The 21517-nt window shown below is 50.3% G+C and overlaps 9 protein-coding genes across 9 annotated transcripts; 4 read left to right on the top strand and 5 right to left on the bottom strand.

Moving 5' to 3' along the window:
• Positions 1-542: 542 nt before the first annotated feature.
• PV09_02126 (uncharacterized protein) lies at positions 543-1824 on the top strand. The gene is made up of 2 exons (XM_016355124.1): positions 543-1069; positions 1134-1824. Exons 1-2 carry the CDS (start codon positions 937-939, stop codon positions 1646-1648), a joined length of 648 nt encoding a protein of 215 aa, XP_016217140.1. The 5' UTR covers positions 543-936; the 3' UTR covers positions 1649-1824.
• PV09_02125 (uncharacterized protein) lies at positions 1766-3452 on the bottom strand. Its single transcript, XM_016355123.1, has 2 exons — positions 2375-3452; positions 1766-2317 (listed from the first exon to the last, which is right to left on the bottom strand). Exons 1-2 carry the CDS (start codon positions 3109-3111, stop codon positions 1834-1836), a joined length of 1221 nt encoding a protein of 406 aa, XP_016217139.1. The 5' UTR covers positions 3112-3452; the 3' UTR covers positions 1766-1833.
• Positions 3453-4203: 751 nt separating this feature from the next.
• Positions 4204-7623, bottom strand: PV09_02124 (uncharacterized protein). The gene is made up of 3 exons (XM_016355122.1): positions 7157-7623; positions 4814-7102; positions 4204-4764 (listed from the first exon to the last, which is right to left on the bottom strand). Exons 1-3 carry the CDS (start codon positions 7590-7592, stop codon positions 4286-4288), a joined length of 3204 nt encoding a protein of 1067 aa, XP_016217138.1. The 5' UTR covers positions 7593-7623; the 3' UTR covers positions 4204-4285.
• Positions 7624-7748: 125 nt separating this feature from the next.
• PV09_02123 (cysteine synthase) lies at positions 7749-9342 on the top strand. The gene is made up of 2 exons (XM_016355121.1): positions 7749-7956; positions 8015-9342. Exons 1-2 carry the CDS (start codon positions 7803-7805, stop codon positions 9010-9012), a joined length of 1152 nt encoding a protein of 383 aa, XP_016217137.1. The 5' UTR covers positions 7749-7802; the 3' UTR covers positions 9013-9342.
• On the bottom strand, positions 9230-10149 carry PV09_02122 (uncharacterized protein). Its single transcript, XM_016355120.1, has one exon. The coding sequence runs from the start codon at positions 9847-9849 to the stop codon at positions 9550-9552; it is 300 nt and encodes a 99-aa protein (XP_016217136.1). The 5' UTR covers positions 9850-10149; the 3' UTR covers positions 9230-9549.
• A 1214-nt stretch (positions 10150-11363) lies between these two features.
• PV09_02121 (uncharacterized protein) lies at positions 11364-13213 on the top strand. The gene is made up of 2 exons (XM_016355119.1): positions 11364-12288; positions 12358-13213. The coding sequence occupies exons 1-2, from the start codon at positions 11696-11698 to the stop codon at positions 13082-13084; spliced, it is 1320 nt and encodes a 439-aa protein (XP_016217135.1). The 5' UTR covers positions 11364-11695; the 3' UTR covers positions 13085-13213.
• A 456-nt stretch (positions 13214-13669) lies between these two features.
• On the top strand, positions 13670-14518 carry PV09_02120 (uncharacterized protein; the record flags this gene model as incomplete). Its single annotated transcript, XM_016355118.1, has 1 exon — positions 13670-14518. Exon 1 carries the CDS (start codon positions 13760-13762, stop codon positions 14516-14518), a length of 759 nt encoding a protein of 252 aa, XP_016217134.1. The 5' UTR covers positions 13670-13759.
• Positions 14519-15449: 931 nt separating this feature from the next.
• Positions 15450-18278, bottom strand: PV09_02119 (uncharacterized protein). Its single transcript, XM_016355117.1, has 4 exons — positions 17899-18278; positions 17067-17829; positions 16031-17016; positions 15450-15977 (listed from the first exon to the last, which is right to left on the bottom strand). Exons 1-4 carry the CDS (start codon positions 18261-18263, stop codon positions 15809-15811), a joined length of 2283 nt encoding a protein of 760 aa, XP_016217133.1. The 5' UTR covers positions 18264-18278; the 3' UTR covers positions 15450-15808.
• A 434-nt stretch (positions 18279-18712) lies between these two features.
• On the bottom strand, positions 18713-21420 carry PV09_02118 (V-type proton ATPase catalytic subunit A; the record flags this gene model as incomplete). The annotated part of the gene is made up of 4 exons (XM_016355116.1): positions 18713-19837; positions 19889-20641; positions 20696-21165; positions 21324-21420. The coding sequence occupies 4 exons, from the start codon at positions 21418-21420 to the stop codon at positions 18881-18883; spliced, it is 2277 nt and encodes a 758-aa protein (XP_016217132.1). The 3' UTR covers positions 18713-18880.
• Between the last annotated feature and the right edge of the window lie 97 nt (positions 21421-21517).

Genomic DNA, 21517 nt, shown 5'->3' with positions numbered 1-21517 from the left:
CCTTCGTGTATATAGTTACTATTGCGATCCAAGCCGCTTGACCCTCTCTTCGGAGAAATAGACACAAAATAATCAGAGCGATGTGTAAAGAAACGTGTTTGTATTTTGCTTTGAGAGCCTCTTCACGTCGTGTCATGGGTTCTGCGAAAACCGATCCTAGAGTATAAATAAAAAAAAAAAAAAGGAGAAACGCTATCAATGTGTGAGAGTCTCAAAATGGAGGGCGCTAGAACTGGTTTCTCCCGTCTTTTTTCTTCGCGTAGACTGCTCACGGTAAGGAACTTGCAACTCTGCTGCTGCGCATTTATCTTCTTGAACTCAACGACTCCTCGATGTGCTCTTCGCCTTATAAGACTCCAGGCTCTTTCTGATCGCGAATCTCAGTGGCAATTACAATTGTCAGCTGGTCGCTGACCGTTCGACAAAGGTCAACTACCACAAAGCAGCGGGGAATATGGTGCTCTGACGTGATTGACCACATACGGAAGGTCGATGAAGTCACCGCTTCCGACTTGTCTTTCCCGTTATGTCTTTGATGACTTCCAGTGTTCGCAACACTTTTTGTATGTCGAAGTTGTGACCACTCAGATTTTGGCACAGATAGATCGGCCAAGCTGCGCTGTCGGTGGACTTCGACTTTGATCGAAGCGCATTCTCCAGCCGAGTGATTCAGGCGACATCTTTTCCATCCCAGAATGCGACATGTCTGACCACGCAGTTTTGCAAAGCGACTGCGTGATTGAAAGTTTGCTCTTGAGCAAAACCGAGGCTGAATTTTTCAGGTCGGTAGATGGGACGTCAATTTAAAGAGTGTATCGCGCGACCTGATTTGCCGGGCCTGGGCGCGCTGCCAATCGCCCAGTCATTGGATGATGAGAGCGGCTTGAAACCTTCGAGTACTTTTACCTTTGAGGCCAGCATGTAAGACGGGCAATCATGATTCGGCCAGCGAATCCATTGCCCCTCTGGCGACCGCTGCAGTCGGGCCTGCGACTGTGTTGTCCACGGCGGTGGACTTCGACGGAGGCAAAAGCGCCACAGAGCCGAGTTGCTCGCATCAATTCACGGCGTAAGCATATCCTTTGCTCGTCATTGTCTCCCAAATCAGTCTCCTCCGCTGACACAGGACGAAGTACCGCGCTTCCTTCGCCGCTTCACTGTGCCTTTGGCCGACGCGCCAATCTCTCACATTACCTCCTTTCTCATCCTGCACGAACTCACAGCCGTCGCCCCCCTTCTCGGCTTCTTTGGCGCCTTCCACTACTTCGATTATCTGCCACCCTTTCTCACCGAGGGCGCGTGGGTCAAAGAGGGCATCGAAAAGTTCGGGAACTATTTCCGACGGAAAGGCTGGCTGGGTGACGAGGATAGTCGTCGAGACACGGGCTGGCGCTATGGTGAGGGTGCAACCAGAGTTCTGGTAGAAGTTGGCGCCGCGTGGGCGCTCACCAAGGCCCTGCTTCCTTTGAGGTTGATAGTGAGTGTCTGGGCGACTCCGTGGTTCGCCCGATGGTTTGTTCTGCCTATCGCTGGCCGGTTTGCCAGCTTGTTTGGGAGAAGGAAGGCTGCCGTGATGTCGGCGCAAGGCAAGGCTGCCGGTACTGGGGCCACTGCTGCTGGTTCAGTGACAAAGAATACTACGACATGAAGAATCCATCTTTGATATCATGGCTAGCCATGCGAGCGAAGAGGTCGGGCCGGTGGGAAGGCGAAGAAAAGAAGCCATCCCAGTCAGAAACGACTCGTAGAAAACGAGAACACAAGATTAGAAATTACAACGAGCATTTTTTTGCCATTAACTAGCGTTATTTCATTTATTTCCTGAGCCATGATCTACAATTTGCTCACGTCTTTCTTGACGAGACCGCCCTTTACAACATCGTACTCCTTTCCTCGCCTCCAGCCTAGCCATTGACCAAGTCTTTCTTCGCCACCCTGTCCAGGGGCAATACCGTCGTCTTCCCAGCCTTTGCCCGGTACTCCAGGGCCTTGGCCCATAGCTGCTTTAATGGCCGGGTCCTTCTGCGAAGCCGCTCTGTCATCGATCGCAAGACCTGGACTATCAGAGAGCGTTACCGGCGGCCTTTGGTCAAAGCCTGCAGCCTCAAGCTCCAGTTGACCCAAGACCGGGGTGCAGCACGCGTCAGTACCGTCGAAGATATCTTCCCATTCCTTGCGCGTCTTTGACTTGAACGCCGCGGTGAACATTTCCCTTAGCTTGGGCCAGTTCTTAGGGTTTTCTCTCATTGGAATATCTGATTTCTGGAAGCCGAGGCCCTTAATAAGCTCAGCGAAGAACTGCGGCTCAAGGGCGCCACTGGTATTTCCGTATTAGCACCTGTTCCTATTTCTCGTTCTTTTCCAGATCACTCACACAGCCATATACTTGCCGTCCTTTGTTTCATATGTATCATAGTACGGGCAGCCTCCATCGAGGGTGTTTGTCCCTCGTGGTCCACTCCAGATGGGTCTCTTCAAACCCATCCTTGGCATGGTTGCAAGATATGTGCTTCCGTCAACCATGTTGGCTTCGACAACCTGCCCACGCCCTGTGCGTTCCCTGTTGATCAATGCAAGAAGAATGCCGAGGAAACACATAGCTCCACCACCAGCGAAGTCGCCAACAACATTTCCTGGCGGATACGGCTTTTCATGTGCACGACCAAACAAGCTCAGAACACCGGATACAGCGATATAATTGATGTCATGTCCAGCCATGTCCTTGTACTTTCCGTCTCTTCTGAAACCAGTCATTCTGGCCACGATGATCCGAGGGTTGATCTGAAGCATGACTTCCTTGGGACCCAGACCGAGTTTCTCGAGCACGCCTGGCCGGAAGGGGTCTATGACTACATCAACGTGCGGAAGAAGCGACTTGATCAAATCAATGCCGCCCTGGGACTTCATGTCCACTGCGATTGAGGTCTTGTGCCTTGTGAGAGTATCGCCGGTTGGAGTCTCGAGTTCTGGCCCATGAGAGAACTTCGTTGCGCGATCGATTCGTATGACTGAGGCGCCGTAGTCTGCAAGAGCCATACCAGCAAAAGGTCCTGGAGCTAAACCTGCGAGCTCGAGAACTCGTAGACCAGCAAGAGGTGGTGGAGCAGACATGATTGCTGCCGCGTCAAATCGATTGCAATAATGATAAGATGGGTTTTAATGTCCTGAACAATGTAAAGTGAACGTACTAAATTAATTTTCCAAGTAGTAGTCGCAAGTTCAATGTCCAGGGCAGTTGCTGGAGCTAAATGCATGCGGAGAACATCATCCCATCCGGCAGCCGAGGCCAGTTTGGACGGCGCCAGTCGAATCGCCGGCTCTGACCAACAGGGCACTGGTTCATCATTCTAGAGGAGGACCAGCCTGGGATCGAACGTGGAACGAATCCCCGAGGATATAGCGAGACGTCTCCAGAGCCCTGTTCCAAGTTTGTGGATGCTGTGTGCTTGTACTTGCTGTTGTCGCGGCCAAGCTCTAAGCGCGGGCCTGGTAGTGGGGAAAGCGCAGTGTACATACAACCCGGAACATCCTATTTCCGTTGCGGACCGCTCTTTCCATGACAATGAGTATATCAAAGACTTGATACGAAATACCACGGCACCCATATTATTCGGGAAAATCCTATTTCTGTCCGCTTTGGATTCAGATATAATAGGCCAATATTCACCATCGATTCATCTTTGCCGTTCGGCAATCGGAAGTATAGTGCAACACGCACCTTGCTACTGCTTCTGAGATGGATTGATCAAAGTCTGCTGGAGACTAGTCTGTTGTAAATTGGTAAGGAAAAAATAGGATTCCTATGCAGAGGATCGCGATCATCTTAGTACGCATGGAAGTGCTGTCATAGGTGGTTGGACAAGGACTTCGCCAGAACAGAGCAGCTTTGAATCAAGTATGTATGCCTCATCTGACCCGCAGAAAGCAAGACGGTGAATTTAGTTTTGCCGCAGCAACTTTATCGTATTGCAAAATCTTGAGACTTGGGGGAGTACGCTCTGCAAATACACTTAAAATAGATAGCGTCTAGTCCTCCCGTAAGCGCTTCATTGAGAGGAGAAATGAGGTGTGTACATTGCAACTTGTTACGTTTTCAAGTGTAGTAAAGAGTGGAATTTCCGAACGCAATGGTCAGTCATCAATGCATGCTTCGCCTTCAGGAACCGAAGGTACGTGCTTAAAGGGCTCAAAATATTCGATCAATAAGAGTTGATTGATGGAAAGTCATAGTTTCATTACATGATATAAACTCATCGAACTCCAGCTATAATATTTAAGTCCCGTCCTACGAAATGGTATCATCGCTATCGTCCAGCAAACTCTCCAGGAGGCTCTCGTTGGCAGCGGTTTCCTTTTTAATTATCACGTTGCCGGGTGTCAGTTCATCCTCATCCTCATCTTCATCTTCGTCATCCATAAATCGAGTGCCTTCTGCGTCAGGCAAGCCGGTGAGTTTTGTCATCATCGTTTCGTCGCCTTCTTCGTCTCCTTCGTTTTCTTGGCCTGCGTCTTCGGGCAGTTCCGTGGACTCGATAGCAACGTTTTCTTCCTCGGTGTTGCTTGCATCTCTGCCCGCAGAAGCTAGAAGCTTGGAAAGAGTATTTTGCATTTTCGTGAGCTGATTCCTTGAGGCTGTCTCTGTGATGTTTCTGACCTCGAAGGTTTCGTTGACGAGATCGAACAGTGTTTGGAGATTTTCTAAAGGAATTGACTGTCCTATGTGCAACTTGCCAAGCATCGAAGTGTATGTTTTTCTTTCCTCCTCTGCATGTCGTGTTAGCATTCACTTTAAGGATGAACAAGCACTACTTACTGCTACAAGCCGGAGAAAGTATCTTCTCAAGCAATTCCTCAGCAAGTACGGAGTGTCCATTTGTGCCTGTCTCATCTTTAGACGTGCCATTGATTTCTGTGACAGTCTTCCTCGGATCCGTCCAGTCGCAAATCTGAGCGGCGACAAGATTAACTCCAACCATTTCTACTTCCTCGTCCATATCCTCAGCGCGCTCAGCAAGAGTGTGGAGAACAGGCACAGCAACTCTGGCCATGGCTTCAGCATTTTTCCTTTTAGAGTGACAATACACAGGGAGGAAATAGGTCAAAGCCTGCCTTAAACCTGGGTTAATTTGTGTCTCGGGGTCAAAGTAGGCAAGAACCATTTGCTTGAGCAAATCCTGATCGGTGACTGTACCCGCCAACATAAGTTTTGACAATGCTACGCAAGCATTGGTTTGTACAGACTTGTGTTCTGAGCGCAATCCCTTGGAATACATCTTGAGAACTGGCTTGACGAGAGGGTTGACAGCTTCTGGCTCGTCTTGCATCGACTGTTGGGCTGGTGACGGAGCCAAAAGCGATGGGTGAACGACCAGAATATCGGAGATAATTTGAATCGCGATATCCTGAAGAGCTTCAGAACCTCTGTTGAAGCAATGAAGGAACAGCGCCAGATTTTCTTCTGCAAGATTCCTGCTAAGGAGGCAGCACAACCCCATGCATTTGAGGCCAGCTTCTCTTATTGGAGCCTCCTCGCTGCGTACAGCAGGTACTACTAGATTGTTTAACATGGTTTTCAGATGGCTGCTGTTCTCCAGGCTACCTTGTACGTTTTGCAGGAGACACTGTGCTATGAATAAGCATTTCAGGTTGACCTGGATCTCGCGCAATGCTTTCTCTTCATCGTCTTCATCATCCTGAGTGCCCTTTCTCGAGACTTTTTTGGGAGCCTTGGTAGGCGTACCATCCCCACTGAGTTCGGATTGGGCCGAATGGAAGCTTTCGTCGGCAGTGCTGGACTCATCGTCCGAGATTGTGTCGTGAACTTCTGCGATAGCTTCCAAGACGATACTTGCAAATTCCTCTTCCGAGCCGCAGACGACACGCAAGATCTCAATAACCAGTTTGGTGCATTCCTCAGGTAACTCGAAAAGTGCAAGAGCTTCACGCATGATCTGAAACATTTTACGACGACCCATCTCATCCGAGTAGTCGAGTGTGAGCGCAATATGGAGGAGTTGCTCAATACAAAATTCCTGCTGTACAGCATCCTCCTCAGACTCTGGATCCTCAGGATTGAGTGCCACCCGATTCACAAATTCGACGAGCTTGTTCAGGTGCAGTTGGAGCAAGAAAGCAAACTTTGTGACCTCCGGCATCTTGTCTTCCAGCATGCCTTGCAGCTTGCTATCACCTGACTTACGGCAGTAGTCCGTAAGTGTTCTCGCGATAAAAGCACTTTCGGCAGTCATTTCATTGAAGTAGGGATCTTCGAAGTTGACATGATTTAGGTAGTCAGGTCGACCTTCCCAGAACTCCTTCATCGCTTCATGCGCAATTCCCCCCTCGAGTCCAGAATTGTTGACGTCAATTCGCTCAAGAAGTTCCATAAGCGCGTCGATGTTCGGATCGGACATGGGCCTTGGGCCAGCGTCTTCGTCATTTTCGCCGCGCGGGGCAGCGCAGTCTTCGATCCATCTTTCGTAAAAGAGTCGAGCAGTGGCTTTGCGAACATGTTCATCGCGATCACGGAGACCCCAGCGCAAAAGCTTTTCACGTTGGACAAGGGACAGATGACGAAAATCACCCAGAGCGGGTAAAATACGCGCATATAATGCACGCCGTGTCGCTGCATCGGTATCTCGAGCTCTTTCCATGAGGAACGGTAGTGTTGTTGGTGTGAAACTGAGATTGAGTAAGAGTGCTCGTCGAACATCCGCACTTGGATCCATCTGGAGCGCTTCTAGAAGGCGTTCGAGGACGCCGCTCGCCGCATCTTCGTCGCTGTCCTCATCATCTTCGTTATCCTCGTTGTCGTCTGCGAAACGACCCAATCCGAGCACCGCCTGAACCCGTACGATACTCTCCTTGTCTCGCAAACGTTTGATTAATGCATGTCTGATGAGGTGATAGAGTTGGTCATCGATAGAATCCAACGTATTTACAATGTGCGCGATGAGCTGCGTAGCGCGGTATCGTACGAATTTATCTTTCGCCGTTATGACATTAAGGGCCACCGTGAGAACATGAGTAGTCAGCCGGCTAGTCGGGGTCTCCGGTATTCCGTCAGTGGTATCCATATCAGGACTTTGGAAGATGGCATTATCTGAAACCTGGTGTATTAGCACGGTTTCAGGGAAAATCTACCGACTTATCCAACCTTTTTCACTTGCGTGCTTGAGGAAAAGCCCCACAAACTTCACCAGCCTATCACCAACTGGCTCGCTTTTCTTGATCCCAAGTACTCGGCAGACACATCGACCAAATTCATCATTGAATTCAGTCTCGTCGTAGTCCTGATCTAGTCGGTGCTTCCTGGACGAATCGACCTCATAACAGCAAAATTCCTGGATCTTACGAAGAGTCACCACGCTTTTCCTCTGAGTTGCTGCGCCCCGTTGCGCATCCGAAAACACAGAGGCGATGTGTTCTCGCAACGATGTCTCCGGGCCTTCATCTGGTATTTGGACTGCGAGAGCAGAGCTGCGAGCTGAGCTTGCGCGCGATTTCAGAGTTTGCGTGGACGATTTCCGCGAGACTGTGGCATCCGAAGCGCGATTGCGCAGATTAGCACGTACTGACGTTCTTCCTGGCATGTTTGCTGTATCTTAGTTAGTTGGATATGTTGTTGACTGTTTTGTTTACACGCTCTACCAATTTACCAAAATCGGAAGATCCGCGCGTCGGAGATAACCCGGCGATAAAGGATCGCCTGAGGCATCATTTCGATGGCGACATCTTTGGAGTAAATCCTCTGCCGATGGGAGGCTTTTACCTTCAGTTTCTCGGTAACAATCAAGCAAACAATGTTTCGAACAGCAGTACGGCGGTTCGCTGCTACGCCATGGCGTGCAGCTGGCAGCGTTCCCGAGCTCACCATCCCGCAAATTGAAGAAGCGAATGCATGGGGCATACAAGTCTCGAAAGCGCAAGCGATTGCAAAACGAGGTTTGGTCGATGGCATGTTGATAGACATTGAACGACTTGAACTTGAATCAGATTCCTAACTTACGGGTAGCCATTGGGAAGACTCCTCTTATTCGTCTGAACAAACTCTCTGAAGAGACGGGCTGCGAGATCCTCGGGAAAGCTGAGTTCCAAAATCCAGGAGGTTCGGTCAAAGATCGCGCAGCTCTATACATTGTGGAAAACGCCGAGAAGTTGGGTCAATTGCGTCCCGGCGGGACCGTGGTCGAAGGCACCGCTGGCAACACGGGCATAGGACTTGCCCATGTCTGCAGGGCGAAAGGCTATAAGCTTGTCATCTATATGCCCAATACACAATCTCAAGGTAAGATTGACCTGCTGAGATTGTTAGGTGCAGAGGTACATCCTGTACCCGCTGTTGCCTTTGACAACCCTGAAAACTACAACCATCAAGCCAAGAGACATGCCGACAGCTTGGACAATGCGGTGTGGACCAACCAATTCGACAATATTGCGAATAGACAGGCACACATAGAGACTACAGGACCTGAGATATGGGCGCAGACCGGCGGTAAGATAGATGCATTCACGTGCTCCACAGGAACCGGTGGCTCTCTGGCTGGAATAACTAGGTATTTGAAGGATAAGTCAAATGGAAAGGTGAAGTCCTTCCTAGCAGACCCGCCCGGCTCAGTTCTACATTCATATATTCAAAGTGGGGGGAAACTGATTGAGCGAACCGGCTCATCTATAACAGAGGGCATTGGCCAAGGTCGCGTCACCGACAATTTGCAGCCAGACATTGGCCTTTTAGACGGCTCTTTAAACATTAGCGATGAAAAGACAATTGAGATGGTGTATAGATGCCTTGACGAAGAGGGACTGTACCTGGGCGCAAGCTCCTGTCTCAATGTTGTCGCTGCAAAGGAGGTGGCTGAAAAACTTGGAAAGGGCCATACTGTTGTGACACTGCTATGTGATGGAGCCTACCGATACGCCGATAGGCTCTTTTCAAAGAAGTGGCTCACAGAAAAGAAACTCATTCACGCAATTCCCGAGCACCTTCAAAAGTACATCGTTTTGGCATAGACGGCAAACGTGAACTTTCCCTGGCTTCGGGCGACAGCATTTCCGGCGTTGTAAAAACCGATTGGAGTCAAGTCACTCAGGCCTTCGCCTAGAATCCGAGAACCTGTATATAGGAATAGGAAATTTTTACCAGAGTTTCTTTCATCCTTGAATGGCAACGATCTTCCCATACGAACGAGTAACATGGTAATCACAATACACCGTTGTAGACTCATCCTTTTTTGGTAGAATGGCATATTCGACTATGCTATCGATTGGACAGGATATGGAACTAATTGACTTAAAGAAAATTGAGCGAACCTAAGGAACGTCTTTCATTTTTCCAAAAAATGGAATATATTATTATGTTTATTATTTATTATGCGTATGTCATCAATTCATGATGATCAAATGCCATCTATATTCCGCCAGTTCGGGGTATCTTGCAACCGGACGTTCAACGTCCGGGAAGAGTCTATCGCTGATCTAAAAGCATCAAAAGCAACAAAGAAAGAGCATCCTCCACTTCTCCCAAGTGTTCTAGAGTATTCGGTTTGCCTAAGCCCTGGCATCGGAGGGGATGCCGTAGTAGGCCATGTAGGCATTGTTGACGCCCTTGTGGTGCTCGACGGCCCGCTTCTTGATGGAGCTCCAGGCCTTGCTCACGGATGATGGGTTGGATTCCGTGGACTCCGTAGAAGCACGACGAGAGGTCGCAGGAGTTGGGTGGAGACCATACAAAGCTTCCCAGGCAGCCTGGGTTGCCTCGTGGTGTTCCTTGTACAAGCGGCCGACGGTCTTCATGGCGCCCTTGACTGAGGAGATGGAAGCAGTGCTGTTCTTGCGAGTCTCAGACATTGTGTTTGTTGTGTTGGTGGTTGTGTTGATTGACTGAGATCTGGTGATTATGCTTTTCGGTTGTTTGTTGTGGTTGTTTTGGAGGTATTAGAGAGATACGGATGCTTTGAGTATTGCTTTGAATTCCTCTTGATGATCTGATGCTGATGATAATGTCTACTCCACGATACGGTCATGGTCCTTATATATTCAAGACATTCGCTTTGCATCGGCTGATCCATTGCAAATGTTGGGCGCATTGGAGTCAAAACTATGCCATGTTTCGACAACTTCGGCACGCACGTTGCGATGGAACTATCCACTTGGCCCCTTGCGAAGGGCGAAGATTCTAGTGCGAACTATTTCCATCACACGCGAAGGGCGGAATTTAGTAATCGAGACGAAGCGCTGGGGGATGATTGGCGCGCCTGGCGTCGGCAGTGTCATAGAATCCACCGCGTATGAAAACTCTGCTAAGAAATCTTCATGGCCTGTGACTGGCTCAGGAGAACGACAGGACGCTGCCGTCCAATAGTGTGGCCACCTGCTGCCTCTAAAGGGAAGTACACGCAGTTTACGCAGGGCGCACACGGGCGACGAGCGAGAAAATTACCAGCGCGGGGCCCGTGCGCCAAGAAAACTTTTGCTGACTGAAAAAAGTTTTTGTTTGTTGGTCTCATGCGCCTCCGATGACGTCGCCACTCGTTCCACCATGGCCAAAGGGCGCGGTTCTCGCTGGCTGTCGCACGCCCAAGCAACGACATGACATCTCTTGGCCTCCCGTTTGTCAGCCACGAGCCTCTGCAAGCATGAATGACGCCCTCGGATTGCTTACCTTCGAATTGCGCGCATGCGTGCTTTGCAGCCCACCGCAGCGTTGCTTGGTCAGCCCAGTCAACGATGACTCCCTCCATACTGCCGTCATGACGGCGGTCTACAGTTTGCTCGCTTGTAAGCATTGGACGGCAACGACGCTTGTCAGAAACAAAGGTTACCAACAGCTCCGATGCTGTCAGTCATGATCTCTGGAGCGAACAGATACTGCCGTGGTTAATTGATGCAGCGATGATAATCGCCATCGTCCTCGTCGTCATCCTCGTTGTCGTCCTCGCCGTCATCCTCGTTGTCGTCGTCCTCGCCGATATGTAGCTTCACTCCCGTGAGGATCATCTGAGCCAGCTCCCCTTGATGGATCAAGGTTTGCCGCTCGCCTCGACAATTTCCACGCTCCTGGTGCACTGATTGAAGACGTGATACTCCTTCCCCCTGTTTGCAACGCGTAGATGCTGCAGCGAATGGCCGGAACGCAAGGAAGTACGCGTTCGGTTTCCGACGACACGACTGCGAACACCTGTACCAGAATTTGGACTGGAATCCGGTGGATGCCGGCGGTCTCTACTAAACATTTGAGCGAGGAACACCAATAGACCGCGGCATCTTAGGAAGTGGAACAATGGATGGTCATGCGGTTTGCTACTTGACGTCGCTTCCCGTATGGGGCGTAGAGTTCAGTGTAACGTGTTGTTTAGTCTGTGATGTATCGTTCCATTTGTAGAAGACCTCGACAATCTTGACACACAACAGCGCTTGACTTTGCTTGAACTTCCTGACATCCACTCGCTACTTCTCACTCCATCCTCAGCTTTCTGACTGACTACACATAGGCCGAGCAGTAAATAAATCCGTTCATAACGGACTCGATAAAGGAAAGCCACTCTTTTCTGGGGATTATTTGGAGTGAATTCGCGCTGTCGTTGTGAGAATATTGTGACCTGTGAGTGTGTGCGTGTGCAGGCTTGCACTGGTTCACGCAAATACTTCACACTTTACGATTTACGCGTACCGACAACGACAACTCACAACCAAGATGAGGTGCTTGACACTCTGGTCTTCGGTAATACTACCAGCTCTTGCAGTTACTTGCTACTATCCCAATGGCACTCCATCCGCAGACGGAGTTCCTTGCAGCAACAACGACACAGTGATGTGCTGCCCGGACAAATGGCAATGTCTCTCCAATGGCATTTGTCACTACCAACCAGACAACACTTGGGGACGATATTCATGCACGGATAAGACTTGGGGTGGTAGTTGTCCTTCGAAGTGCATTCGAAAGGTCTCTCAGCAAGGTAACGAAGCCATCTTGCAATGCTCAAACGGCCAATGGTGTTGCGACACCAATCATCCAGAACTCGCCTCAATGCCCGGAAGAAGCTGCTGTGATGCTGGTGACAACAGCGCCTATTTCGATTTTGGAAATGGAATAGTCTTCGCGCAGATAAACGGCACAGAAGCCATTGCGACGTCAGCGGATGTGTCCTTCACTTCAACGACAGTACTGCTAGATTCAACAACCCTGCCAATAGGTTCAGTCTCGGGCAACTCGGCCAGTTCGAGTGAGACATCTGCTGTGTCTTCTCTGCAAGCACCTACCGCTAGTGTTTCAACAACAAGAAGCTAGTGAGTAATGCTACTTTCGAGCACATCTTGTTTGATAGGGGAGCTGGCACGCACTGACTCGTGATGCAGCACATCGAATGAGAATGGACACAGCTTAACATCTTCAAGTCCTGTACCTGGCATTTCGATAAGTCCTTTGAGTCCGTTGTATGAAGTCCCATCGTCCACATCCCCACCTTCAGCCTCGAGCAACGCTTTGGTAGTGGGGCTTGCGGTTGCGGTGCCCACAAGTATCATCGCATTCGTTATTTTGTCTTGGTTTCTGTGTTCAAAGTTCACAAGAAAGAAAGGGCATCGTCGACATGAGAACATCTCTGCAAAATTCGGTCCGGGATTCTTAGAAAAGCAAGACTCTGAACATGAAAACTCAACATCGAAAATCAGTGACAGAGAACCTCCACTTGCGCCCTCTGAAATCGACAGTCGTGAGGTTCGCATTGTTGTCAGCCAAAATGATACTGTCCACTCCGCATCCACTAGCAGTCATTTCTTAAGAGAAGAGACAACCGACACCTTATATCCACATGCGCGGCCAAACTACAGCATCGCCATCAGTCCTTCTTTGTCACAGAGTCTTGAGGCCAGTGCGTCAAAGAGTAATCATCAAGACTATTCCGGATGGGCTGTAACTCCTTGCCTCCAATATCAGAGATGGAGTGAGACTGCGAACCGCGAGGCTGGTATCGTTCCTGTCAATTCACCAAATGGAGGTGGGATTGAACAGGATGCAGGGCAAAACGTTCATGAAGTCACGGGTAGAGCGCGAATTCCGTTTCCCATTGCTGAATTGCCCTGAAGCTGACTAGCATCCGCTTCACTCACTTCACATGCGGTAGTAATCGGTAACGGCTGTAATTCAATGTGTAGGACAAGCTGAGACTTTGCAAAGTCATGAGCTTATCGCAGAAGACAGTTGAAATATCACTTAGTCTTTCATTTCACTGAATGACAATGTCGTCTTGATATGAGTTGAGGATGAACAATTTGTAGCGTAATTCTCACAATAGAACCCCCTGAAAGCTTTTAGTGATTCAAAACAACTTCGTTGCCCGCGTACAATTTATTAGCCTCAAAACACCTTTTTTTGTCTTCTTCTGTAGACTAAAATCGTGCTAATGCTTGCCGGAATCTCATGTATGGATGGTCGTTAAGGCCGATTTGAGCTGCAAAAGAAGTCAGAGTGAGTAGATCCTCACTTTTTACTTGCTTTCGGATCTTGTCACCGGAAGAAGCCTTTACGCTTCTCTGATTCAAATGACAGCCTAATGAAAGCTGCCGAGGCCAGATTTCGCCATTATATAAGTCCGCCCGCCCTCGTCCACAACATCGACCTTCTATCAAATCCTTCAAACCGTTTGGCACCTTTCGTCTAACATCCACTCTTTACTCCTGTCACATTCTGTCACCAAAAGCTGTGTACTCAATCACACTCAAACAAACTTGATTGGCCAGCAACCTTTCCGTGTTCAAGATGAAGATCACTCCCATTGTCACTGCCGTCCTCGCAGGACTTGTTGTCCTTCTTGCCAGATGCACCACGACAACCATGAATGCCACGGCAATCCCTGCTAAGGAGATGTTAAATCTTACCTCAAGCGACTTGGCCTGTCAGGATCTGAAAAGGCAGTTCTACACCACCGGACCCGATGATGAGCAGATCTTTCACGCCATGAGGAGCTGTGGACCCAAAATGCAGAACGTGGAGACGATGATCAAGTTCCGTAGGCCCGAGTTGAAGAAAGTAAGCCTACCTGTTCTAGCATTCAGCACCACCGAGCGGGCAGAGTTGCCGAGCCTTGCAGCTATCTCGGCGGCCGTCACGACCATGAGTGAGAACGTCGAGATAATGGCCGAGTACCGCGAAGCCCTCGTAGCAAACCTTTCTACGATGGATCAGAACGCCCGGGTCGAGCGCCTGCTCTGCAACACGGACCTACCGAACAATCCGTGCGAAATAGGCCTCTCTGTTCTTGGTCCACTCGTCAAGATCACCGATATGGACCATATTCTTCAGTTTGCAGACGAGGCCGCCAAAGCTCGCAGCAAGTTGCTTGAGTTCGCTCATAGCTCCACAAAGATTTTCGTCCACGCGTACCCGAACGACGTCTCACCACAGGCATACACCTTGGTCTGGTCCAAGGCTTATCGAAGCTTGCACGCGGAACTTGTGGGACTGTCGAAGATGTTCGACCTTGGTCTTGTGGCGACTGTGTCTGTGGCGGCGGAATAGTGGCCTCTCGCTCACGTTGGGTGTTCACCAGACATCGAGTAAGTGGCCTTGATGACGAAAAAGAAGAGAAAGAAAGATGGCTTGTTTTTGTCTGATCATTTTCTCCTGCCAGTGCCAAGTCTTCACAATGAATGCGATGTCATTATCTTGACCATCACCGTCAGGCTCTCGTTGCGTAGGACCGTTGTAGCCGCGACTGATTATTGCACATCACACACATACACACACTAACTCACTCACTCACTCTGTGACACACACGAAGATGTTTCGATTTCTTCGACTGGCCTTTGATGAAGATCAGACTATGTGAATTAGGAGATTGCTGGTTAGGAGTAAGGGAAGAAAACTCGCAAAATGAAGAAAAAAAAATTTGATTTAAGGATCGGATTAATACCAGCGATTACCGTGCACATTGGGTTTAGGTGATGGTTCATAAGGCTTGACTCAGCGCAGATCGTCTGTACGCTATCGTCGCGCCTTCAATCAATGCCAACTTTGACCCCTCACGTAGTTCCGAATATGATTGACGACGCGTTCCCAGGAAGTAGTGTAAGAATGTGTTGATTGCCTGAGGCTGCAGCACCCCCCCGCCTTCCCGCAAAGGGAGACCCTTTTTCGTGCGGTTCGTCGCTTCCTCTTCTTTTTTTTTTTCTCTTTCAGGAACTCTACCACAATGCTTGCGCTACGGTCCATCCAGACCGCAAGGTTGTCATCTTCGAAACCGGCGTCATGCTGGTCGGTTCCTAGACGAAAATATTTTGCCCGTCGTTAATCGCGCATTAGGTGCTTCACTATGAATCGATGCGTTTCATATCAGGGTGACATTCTTAAACCTCGAAATCTTGATAGTTCGAGGTAGTTCGTGATTCTGACTGTGGCAGACGTTGGGCAACAGCAAAATGAACGCAGCGGAGGCTCCATTTTCAAGGCTTCGAGTCCAACGACGAGTTAGGCCGTGTAGCTACTGTGGACAGATCGGGCGTGTGACGTGAAGAAACGATACTATTTCATGGTATTATCCACACCATTCAAACTCCCTTTCAGGATATCAATATCGCCCTACGACCAGCGGCACAAAAATGAGAGCATATTCTATCTAATGTGGTGGTTATCGAAGCCTTCAACTCAAGACACCCAGCATAGGAAAGGATAGGCACATCATGACTAATGACGAATAAGAACTCTTTAGCCTAGGCGGGCAGCAACAAGTGATGATCCCACCCGATGAAGAGCTCTTTGGTGCGCCCAAAATCCTCCATTTCCAACTCGCAAATATGTACTGTCCCGCATTTACTGTACCTGGTTGACGATCTCGCTTGCCTTGGTCAAAGACTCGACCATCTGCTGGCACTCTTTCCGCCGTCTGATGGTGTACTCGCTCTCCTTGAGTAACTCATCTAGCTCTTCCTGCTTGTACAGTTGCTCGAGGAGTTCCTTCTGCATTTCTTCCTTCGTATGTCTGGCACAGTTGTAAGCATAGGTCCCTTTTTGGGTGAAGAATGCGGTACTTACCCCACAAGGTTCAACATAACGGCTTTCGGCACCATGTCAATCATGGTCCGCTTGACAATGTTGAAGTAGCTCGTGATTAAAAGCTTAATGACCTCGACCTCCTGGGTCTCCTTCTCGTTCAGCGTCGAAGAAGCTTTGAGGGTGGCTGGCGGCGGCTCCATGGCAGCCATCTTCTTCTTGTTCTTGCTCGCCCAGAAGCTGCCGAAGAAGCCTCCTCCCTCAGAGCTATCAAGCGTTGGACTCGCAGCTCGGGGGGGCACAGCATTCGGAAGTGGCTTGCCGGTTTTAGGGTCCACTTGCACCGGCTTGTTAGCGTTATGACGCTCGTGAACAATAGCCATGGCCCTTGAGCCGTTGATGAAATCTGGGTGGCCAGTGTTGATATACGTAGCTTCCATTGCGACGAGATCGCGAACCAATTTGTTGGTGGGTTCCATGGCCTTCTTAAAGAATTGTACAACCACGTAGTGAAACTTCTCCTTCAAGGCTGGGTATCGTCTGAACATCGGTTTGTTGAGAAGCTGGCCGAGGATGCGAACAAGCTCATCGTACACAAGGGAAACGCACTTTAAGCTTGGGTCCTCGAGTCTTCTGATCTGTTGCTTAACAATGATCTCGAATGCTGCTGTGCCAACGAAGAGTGCCGGTGATGAACCGGACGAGTTGTAGAGAATTGTGCGAATATCTACGTCTTTGACGACATCGAATGGATCTATCGCCTTGATACCGTTCGAATAAAGCTCATGGTACACGAAACTGATTCGGGCACCACCTGAAAGCTCGACGCTTGAGAGCTCTTGGTTGCTACCCTCCAACAAGCTCTTGTAATCATTCGAGAACTCAGTGATCATGTTGAGAATTATGTTCGCAGGGCTACCAAGCATCGAGTCGCCAAGCTGTTCTAGCTCTGCCTTGTATTTCAAAAGAGAAGATGAGATGCGCGACTTGATGTCTGGAAGGGTTTGTTTGATGTGCATCATGAGAATCTACATAGGTTAGTCTCAACAATTTCGAGAAGCTGGACTTAGCCACATACCAAGTTCAGTTTGCGGGCGAGGTATGGCGTACCGCAGTACGACGCCTTGTTGCGATATGCCTTGTGGTTCTCGAAGAACTGTCGTTCGTGCTCTAGGGCATATGAAATAGCCTTCTTGTTCTCGATGTCACGCTGGCCACGGTTGACTACAGGCACGTAACCTAATCTTAGAGGAATGATTCTGCCGGCCAGAATGTCCACAACATCCGTGCCTTCATCCATGAGATCCACTTTGGTGAGCACACCGATCGTACGCTGACCCTCCGGATCGACTTCTCTTGCAAGCTTGAGACCATCCGAGTTGGCCAAGTCAGTATTGGCGGCCGTGACTGCTAGAATGATCGCATTCGGCTTGCTGATCTGCTTGAGCACCATATCTTTGATCTGCTTCTCGATATCTCTCGGCTGGTCGCCGACAGGGACCTTGGTCAGCCCGGGAAGATCGACAAGTGTAAGCGTGAGGACGTTTGGCGAGTAGATGCGCAGGTTGATCGGAGCGGGCGAGATGCCAGCATTGCGACCCGTCTTCGCCTCCGTCTCTCGCACGATCTCTTCCCGAATCTTGTTGAAGTCGTAGAACTTCTGACCTGGTATATGCAGGAACTCGCCCCACTCGTCGATATTGGACTCCTTATCTGTGCTTCCCTTGATTTTGCCGTCGCCGTTGACCTCGCCATTCGTGGTGGGCTTGGAAGACGCGGCTCGGTTGATGAGCTGCAGAACGAGAGGTCTTCGTGTGACGATACCCGTTCCTCGGGGCAAGCTGTGGCGCTCAGTCAGTATACCGCACGTAATGTTTCCTTGTTTGCGTAGGCTCCTCCGGAAGGCTTACAAGTCTCGCCCCACGATATTCTCCAGTACAGAGGACTTCCCCGACGACTGTGATCCGACGACGACGATCTGGGGTAAGTCTATAGGGTTCTGAACGCCCACTGTCGTGAAGACATCCTGCAGCTTGTTGACTAGCGTGATCAGAGTGGGATCGTTGACGTTTATAGCATTGCGGTCGGGTTGCATGCCAGCCATGGCCGGCACTGTGCTCGCTTCTAGATTTTTTTGATTATTCTGTGGAGGAGTAGCGCGTGAGAGGCGCGAGGGGAACTCGAGGCTGGTATACGATGAGTTTTGGTGTTGTAGGCGTGGGTTTACGGGTTGTTGCTGCAAGTTTACAGGGTGACGCTGTTCGTAAATGACCATGCCTCAAGATACATGCCCCGAACGTGGGCCCGTGCGGTTGAATCCAGATGTGGCGCAGGCCGTATGGCTTCTTGTCTCAGCAGACACACTCACGCGAAACACAAAAACACCATCGGTCCGACAGGGTCAGCTGTTGTGAGCCAAATAGTCTTGTTGCCTGGCCCCAGAAGATTCTTCGACGAGGTACATTCTCTCGAAGCCGTTCTTGAGTCTGCTTGCTCTGGAACGCGCGTCCCCAAGCATGTTAATGCTCACACAAGGAGTCGACTATTAGGCTACAAGATTCTGCACCTTCATTGCTTACGATATCGGCCCTCGCTGACCTCTCGTGGCCCAGGACAGGTACAGCAGGGGTTTCACGGAGCCGAAAAGAAGCCCTTCAGCGCAGATCTTCTTTAACACTGGGCAGGATCGTGAAAGCATAATACGTGCTACGGTGGCCAGCGGAATTAAGGTTGAAGGCATATCATTCAATGTTTACTACATGGCTGTCCTATTTTACGCCTATTTACAGTCTCTATCTCGCAATCATGTGCTATTTATCAGTCAATGTGACAGAAACGGGTAAACGAAACAATACCGAGAATCACATATAAATATTTAGCTTAGCGTTGCCCCTACTCGTCCACCACGCTCGCGAACTTCTCCTGCATTTTTTGCATCAATGCCTCGTACTTCTTTTCAATCTTCTCCTGGCCCTCGCTAGGTACCTCGAACTTCATGCTCCTCAGCGCGCTCTGAATATCACTTGTAGCTTCCCTGATCTTGGCCCAACTTTGGCCCTGGCTGACTGCTTTTTGCGACTCGTCGTGGAACGCCATCATAGCCTTCATCATCCACTCTGTTTTCCAGAGTGGACAGAACTGGTCATAATCCGAGTAACCGTTCTGTTGAAGGAAATCTTCCTTGATCAGGGTCGCTACATCAAGCGTGATCTTGTCTGGGTCGCCGAGTGCCGACTTGCCCACCAATTGCACGACTTGATCAAGATCTTCGGAGGTGGTGAGCAGTTCCTTCACGCGCTCGCGCAAGCGCGGGAAATCTGGGTTGTGCTTCTGATAGTATTTGTCAAGAGCATTGGTGTACTTGCTGTAGCTGAGACTCGTGTTGACGGACGGAAAGTGCTTTCGCTGGGCAAGCTTCTTGTCGAGACCCCAGAAGACTTGCACAATACCTAGCGTGGAGGACGTGACGGGATCGGAGAAGTCGCCACCGGGAGGGCTAACAGCGCCAACGATAGAAACACTGCCCTTGCGATCTGGGCTACCTAGAGCGGTGACGCGACCTGCACGTTCGTAGAAAGAGGCAAGCTTCGCCCCAAGGTAAGCAGGGAAACCTTGATCCGCAGGCATTTCTCCTAAACGACCGGAAATCTCACGGAGGGCTTCAGCCCAGCGCGAGGAAGAGTCCGCCATCATGGCTACGTCCTTACCTTGATCACGGAAGTACTCAGCAACGGTGATACCGGTGTAAATGGAAGCCTCACGGGCAGCCACGGGCATGTTTGATGTGTTCGCAATCAAGGTTGTTCGCTTCATGATGGGTTCATCCTTTCCGTTGACCTTGATCGTAAGCTAGATGATTGTTAGCACGAGTTTATGATCTATCATAGAGGGGTTTAATACTTCAGGGAAATCCATCAAGACTTCGGCCATCTCATTTCCTCGCTCACCGCAGCCAACATAAACAATGATGTCAGAGTTGGAGAACTTGGACAGGGACTGCGAAATGACAGTCTTGCCGCAGCCAAAGGCACCAGGAATGCACACGGTGCCACCTTGCACGGATGGGAAGAGCGCGTCTAGCACACGCTGTCCGACTATCAACGGCTGATCTGAGGAGAGCTTCTCGCTGACGGGTCTCGGCACTCGGACGGGCCACTTGTGCATCATGCTGTACTCGGTTTTCTTGCCGTCAAACTCGAGCTCCAAGATCTTCTCGTCGACGGTGTAGCTTCCCTTCTCGGCAATTCTTGTGATAGTGCCCCGTGCTCGTGGCGGCAGCAGGATCTTATGCTCGCTAAGCAGCGAGTTTTCGAAGACGGTGCCAAACACGTCGCCGCCAGTGATATGATCGCCGACTTTCAGCTTGCCCGGAGTGAATTCCCACTTCTTCTCACGGTCTAGGGCGGGGAGGGAGATACCACGAGGGATATAAATGCTCTCCGAGATGCCGGCAATGGCCTTGAGAGGCCGTTGTATACCGTCGTAGATGGTTTCCATGAGGCCCGGGCCAAGCTCAACCGAGAGAGGCTGGCCAGAGCGAATAACTGGATCACCAACTGTGACACCGGCGGTCTCTTCGTAGACCTGAATGGTTGCCTTGTCCGCTTCGATACGAATGACTTCGCCAACGAGCTTGTCGTGGCCAACAGCACACTGGCCTTGGTCAGCACATGAGGAGTACAGTTACAGAGGGGCACGCAGCCGTACAAGTTCGTACATGGCACATCCTATCATGTCCTCCGCCACGATGACAGGGCCGGACACCGAGAAAACCCTCCCCATGTTTTCATCTTTCTCCGTCTTTGCAGGCGCCATCTTTGCAGCCTTCAAACCTCGCTTCGGCGACGCGACAATTTGAGAGAACGCTCTAGAGGGAGTATGCGGCGGAGTCGAATTGGCTCGAGTCTTTCGAGGCGATGTTGGGGACGGAGGCAAGGGGATCTGGGCGGGAAGCTCGTCGTCAACGGAGGCAGAGGAGCGGGAGGTGAGTGGGACGGGACCAACGTCGAGGTTGTGACGCTGAATTAGATCAAGCAGGGAAGGACGAGGCTTGAGTCGAGGTCGTAGCCCTAGCATACAAGAACTGCCAGGGTCGAGTGGTATCTTGGTGGGTAGTGCAGTCGCTGGACGATAAGGACCATCAAGAGCTTTTGCCTGCGGGAGCTGCACCTTGATGCCTTTGCGCTTGCAGCTTGGGGAGCTTGGTCCTTGTCTGGCTTGGCAAGCGCAGAGAGGCGGGCGGCCACCCAGTCAGTGAGTGCGTTCTATTGGCTGCTGCATGCCCGTGAACAAACCTCGCCTTCGAAGGCTGAAAGCGTGGTGTTCGCCGTCTAACAGTCGCTGGCCAGCGATGGACTCATCGCCTGGTATTTCATCTTGTCTAGCTCTGCCTTGTTGGCGTGTGTGGTTGAAGCATCGTCGCCCTCCAACATCTCATGGGCTTGCTGCCCGCGTCTCAAATAGCCGTCATAATGGCGTTTGGTCCGGCCTTGGAACCTCCCAAAGTAGACCAAGATCGTTTGACTGCTT

The sequence above is a fragment of the Verruconis gallopava genome, assembly GCF_000836295.1.
Source record: "Verruconis gallopava strain CBS 43764 unplaced genomic scaffold supercont1.5, whole genome shotgun sequence".
NCBI lineage: Eukaryota > Fungi > Ascomycota > Dothideomycetes > Venturiales > Sympoventuriaceae > Verruconis > Verruconis gallopava.
Note: the sequence above shows the minus strand (reverse complement) of the source record. Positions and strands in the feature narration are given on the sequence as shown.

Excerpts from the sequence above, each read along its gene's own strand:
- PV09_02126 (XM_016355124.1), top strand. The coding sequence starts at position 937 with ATGATTCGGCCAGCGAATCCATTGCCCCTCTGGCGACCGCTGCAGTCG. Across the intron at positions 1,070-1,133 it reads TGCTCGCATCAATTCACGGC|TACCGCGCTTCCTTCGCCGC; the intron begins GTAAGCATATCC and ends CACAGGACGAAG.
- PV09_02125 (XM_016355123.1), bottom strand. The coding sequence starts at position 3,111 with ATGTCTGCTCCACCACCTCTTGCTGGTCTACGAGTTCTCGAGCTCGCA. Across the intron at positions 2,318-2,374 it reads GACGGCAAGTATATGGCTGT|TGGCGCCCTTGAGCCGCAGT; the intron begins GTGAGTGATCTG and ends CGGAAATACCAG.
- PV09_02124 (XM_016355122.1), bottom strand. The coding sequence starts at position 7,592 with ATGCCAGGAAGAACGTCAGTACGTGCTAATCTGCGCAATCGCGCTTCG. Across the intron at positions 7,103-7,156 it reads CAAGCACGCAAGTGAAAAAG|ATAATGCCATCTTCCAAAGT; the intron begins GTTGGATAAGTC and ends ACCAGGTTTCAG. Across the intron at positions 4,765-4,813 it reads ACTTTCTCCGGCTTGTAGCA|AGGAGGAAAGAAAAACATAC; the intron begins GTAAGTAGTGCT and ends CACGACATGCAG.
- PV09_02123 (XM_016355121.1), top strand. The coding sequence starts at position 7,803 with ATGTTTCGAACAGCAGTACGGCGGTTCGCTGCTACGCCATGGCGTGCA. Across the intron at positions 7,957-8,014 it reads AAAACGAGGTTTGGTCGATG|CCATTGGGAAGACTCCTCTT; the intron begins GCATGTTGATAG and ends ACTTACGGGTAG.
- PV09_02122 (XM_016355120.1), bottom strand. The coding sequence starts at position 9,849 with ATGTCTGAGACTCGCAAGAACAGCACTGCTTCCATCTCCTCAGTCAAG.
- PV09_02121 (XM_016355119.1), top strand. The coding sequence starts at position 11,696 with ATGAGGTGCTTGACACTCTGGTCTTCGGTAATACTACCAGCTCTTGCA. Across the intron at positions 12,289-12,357 it reads GTTTCAACAACAAGAAGCTA|CACATCGAATGAGAATGGAC; the intron begins GTGAGTAATGCT and ends CTCGTGATGCAG.
- PV09_02119 (XM_016355117.1), bottom strand. The coding sequence starts at position 18,263 with ATGGTCATTTACGAACAGCGTCACCCTGTAAACTTGCAGCAACAACCC. Across the intron at positions 17,830-17,898 it reads AATATCGTGGGGCGAGACTT|CTTGCCCCGAGGAACGGGTA; the intron begins GTAAGCCTTCCG and ends TGAGCGCCACAG. Across the intron at positions 17,017-17,066 it reads TCGCCCGCAAACTGAACTTG|ATTCTCATGATGCACATCAA; the intron begins GTATGTGGCTAA and ends TAACCTATGTAG.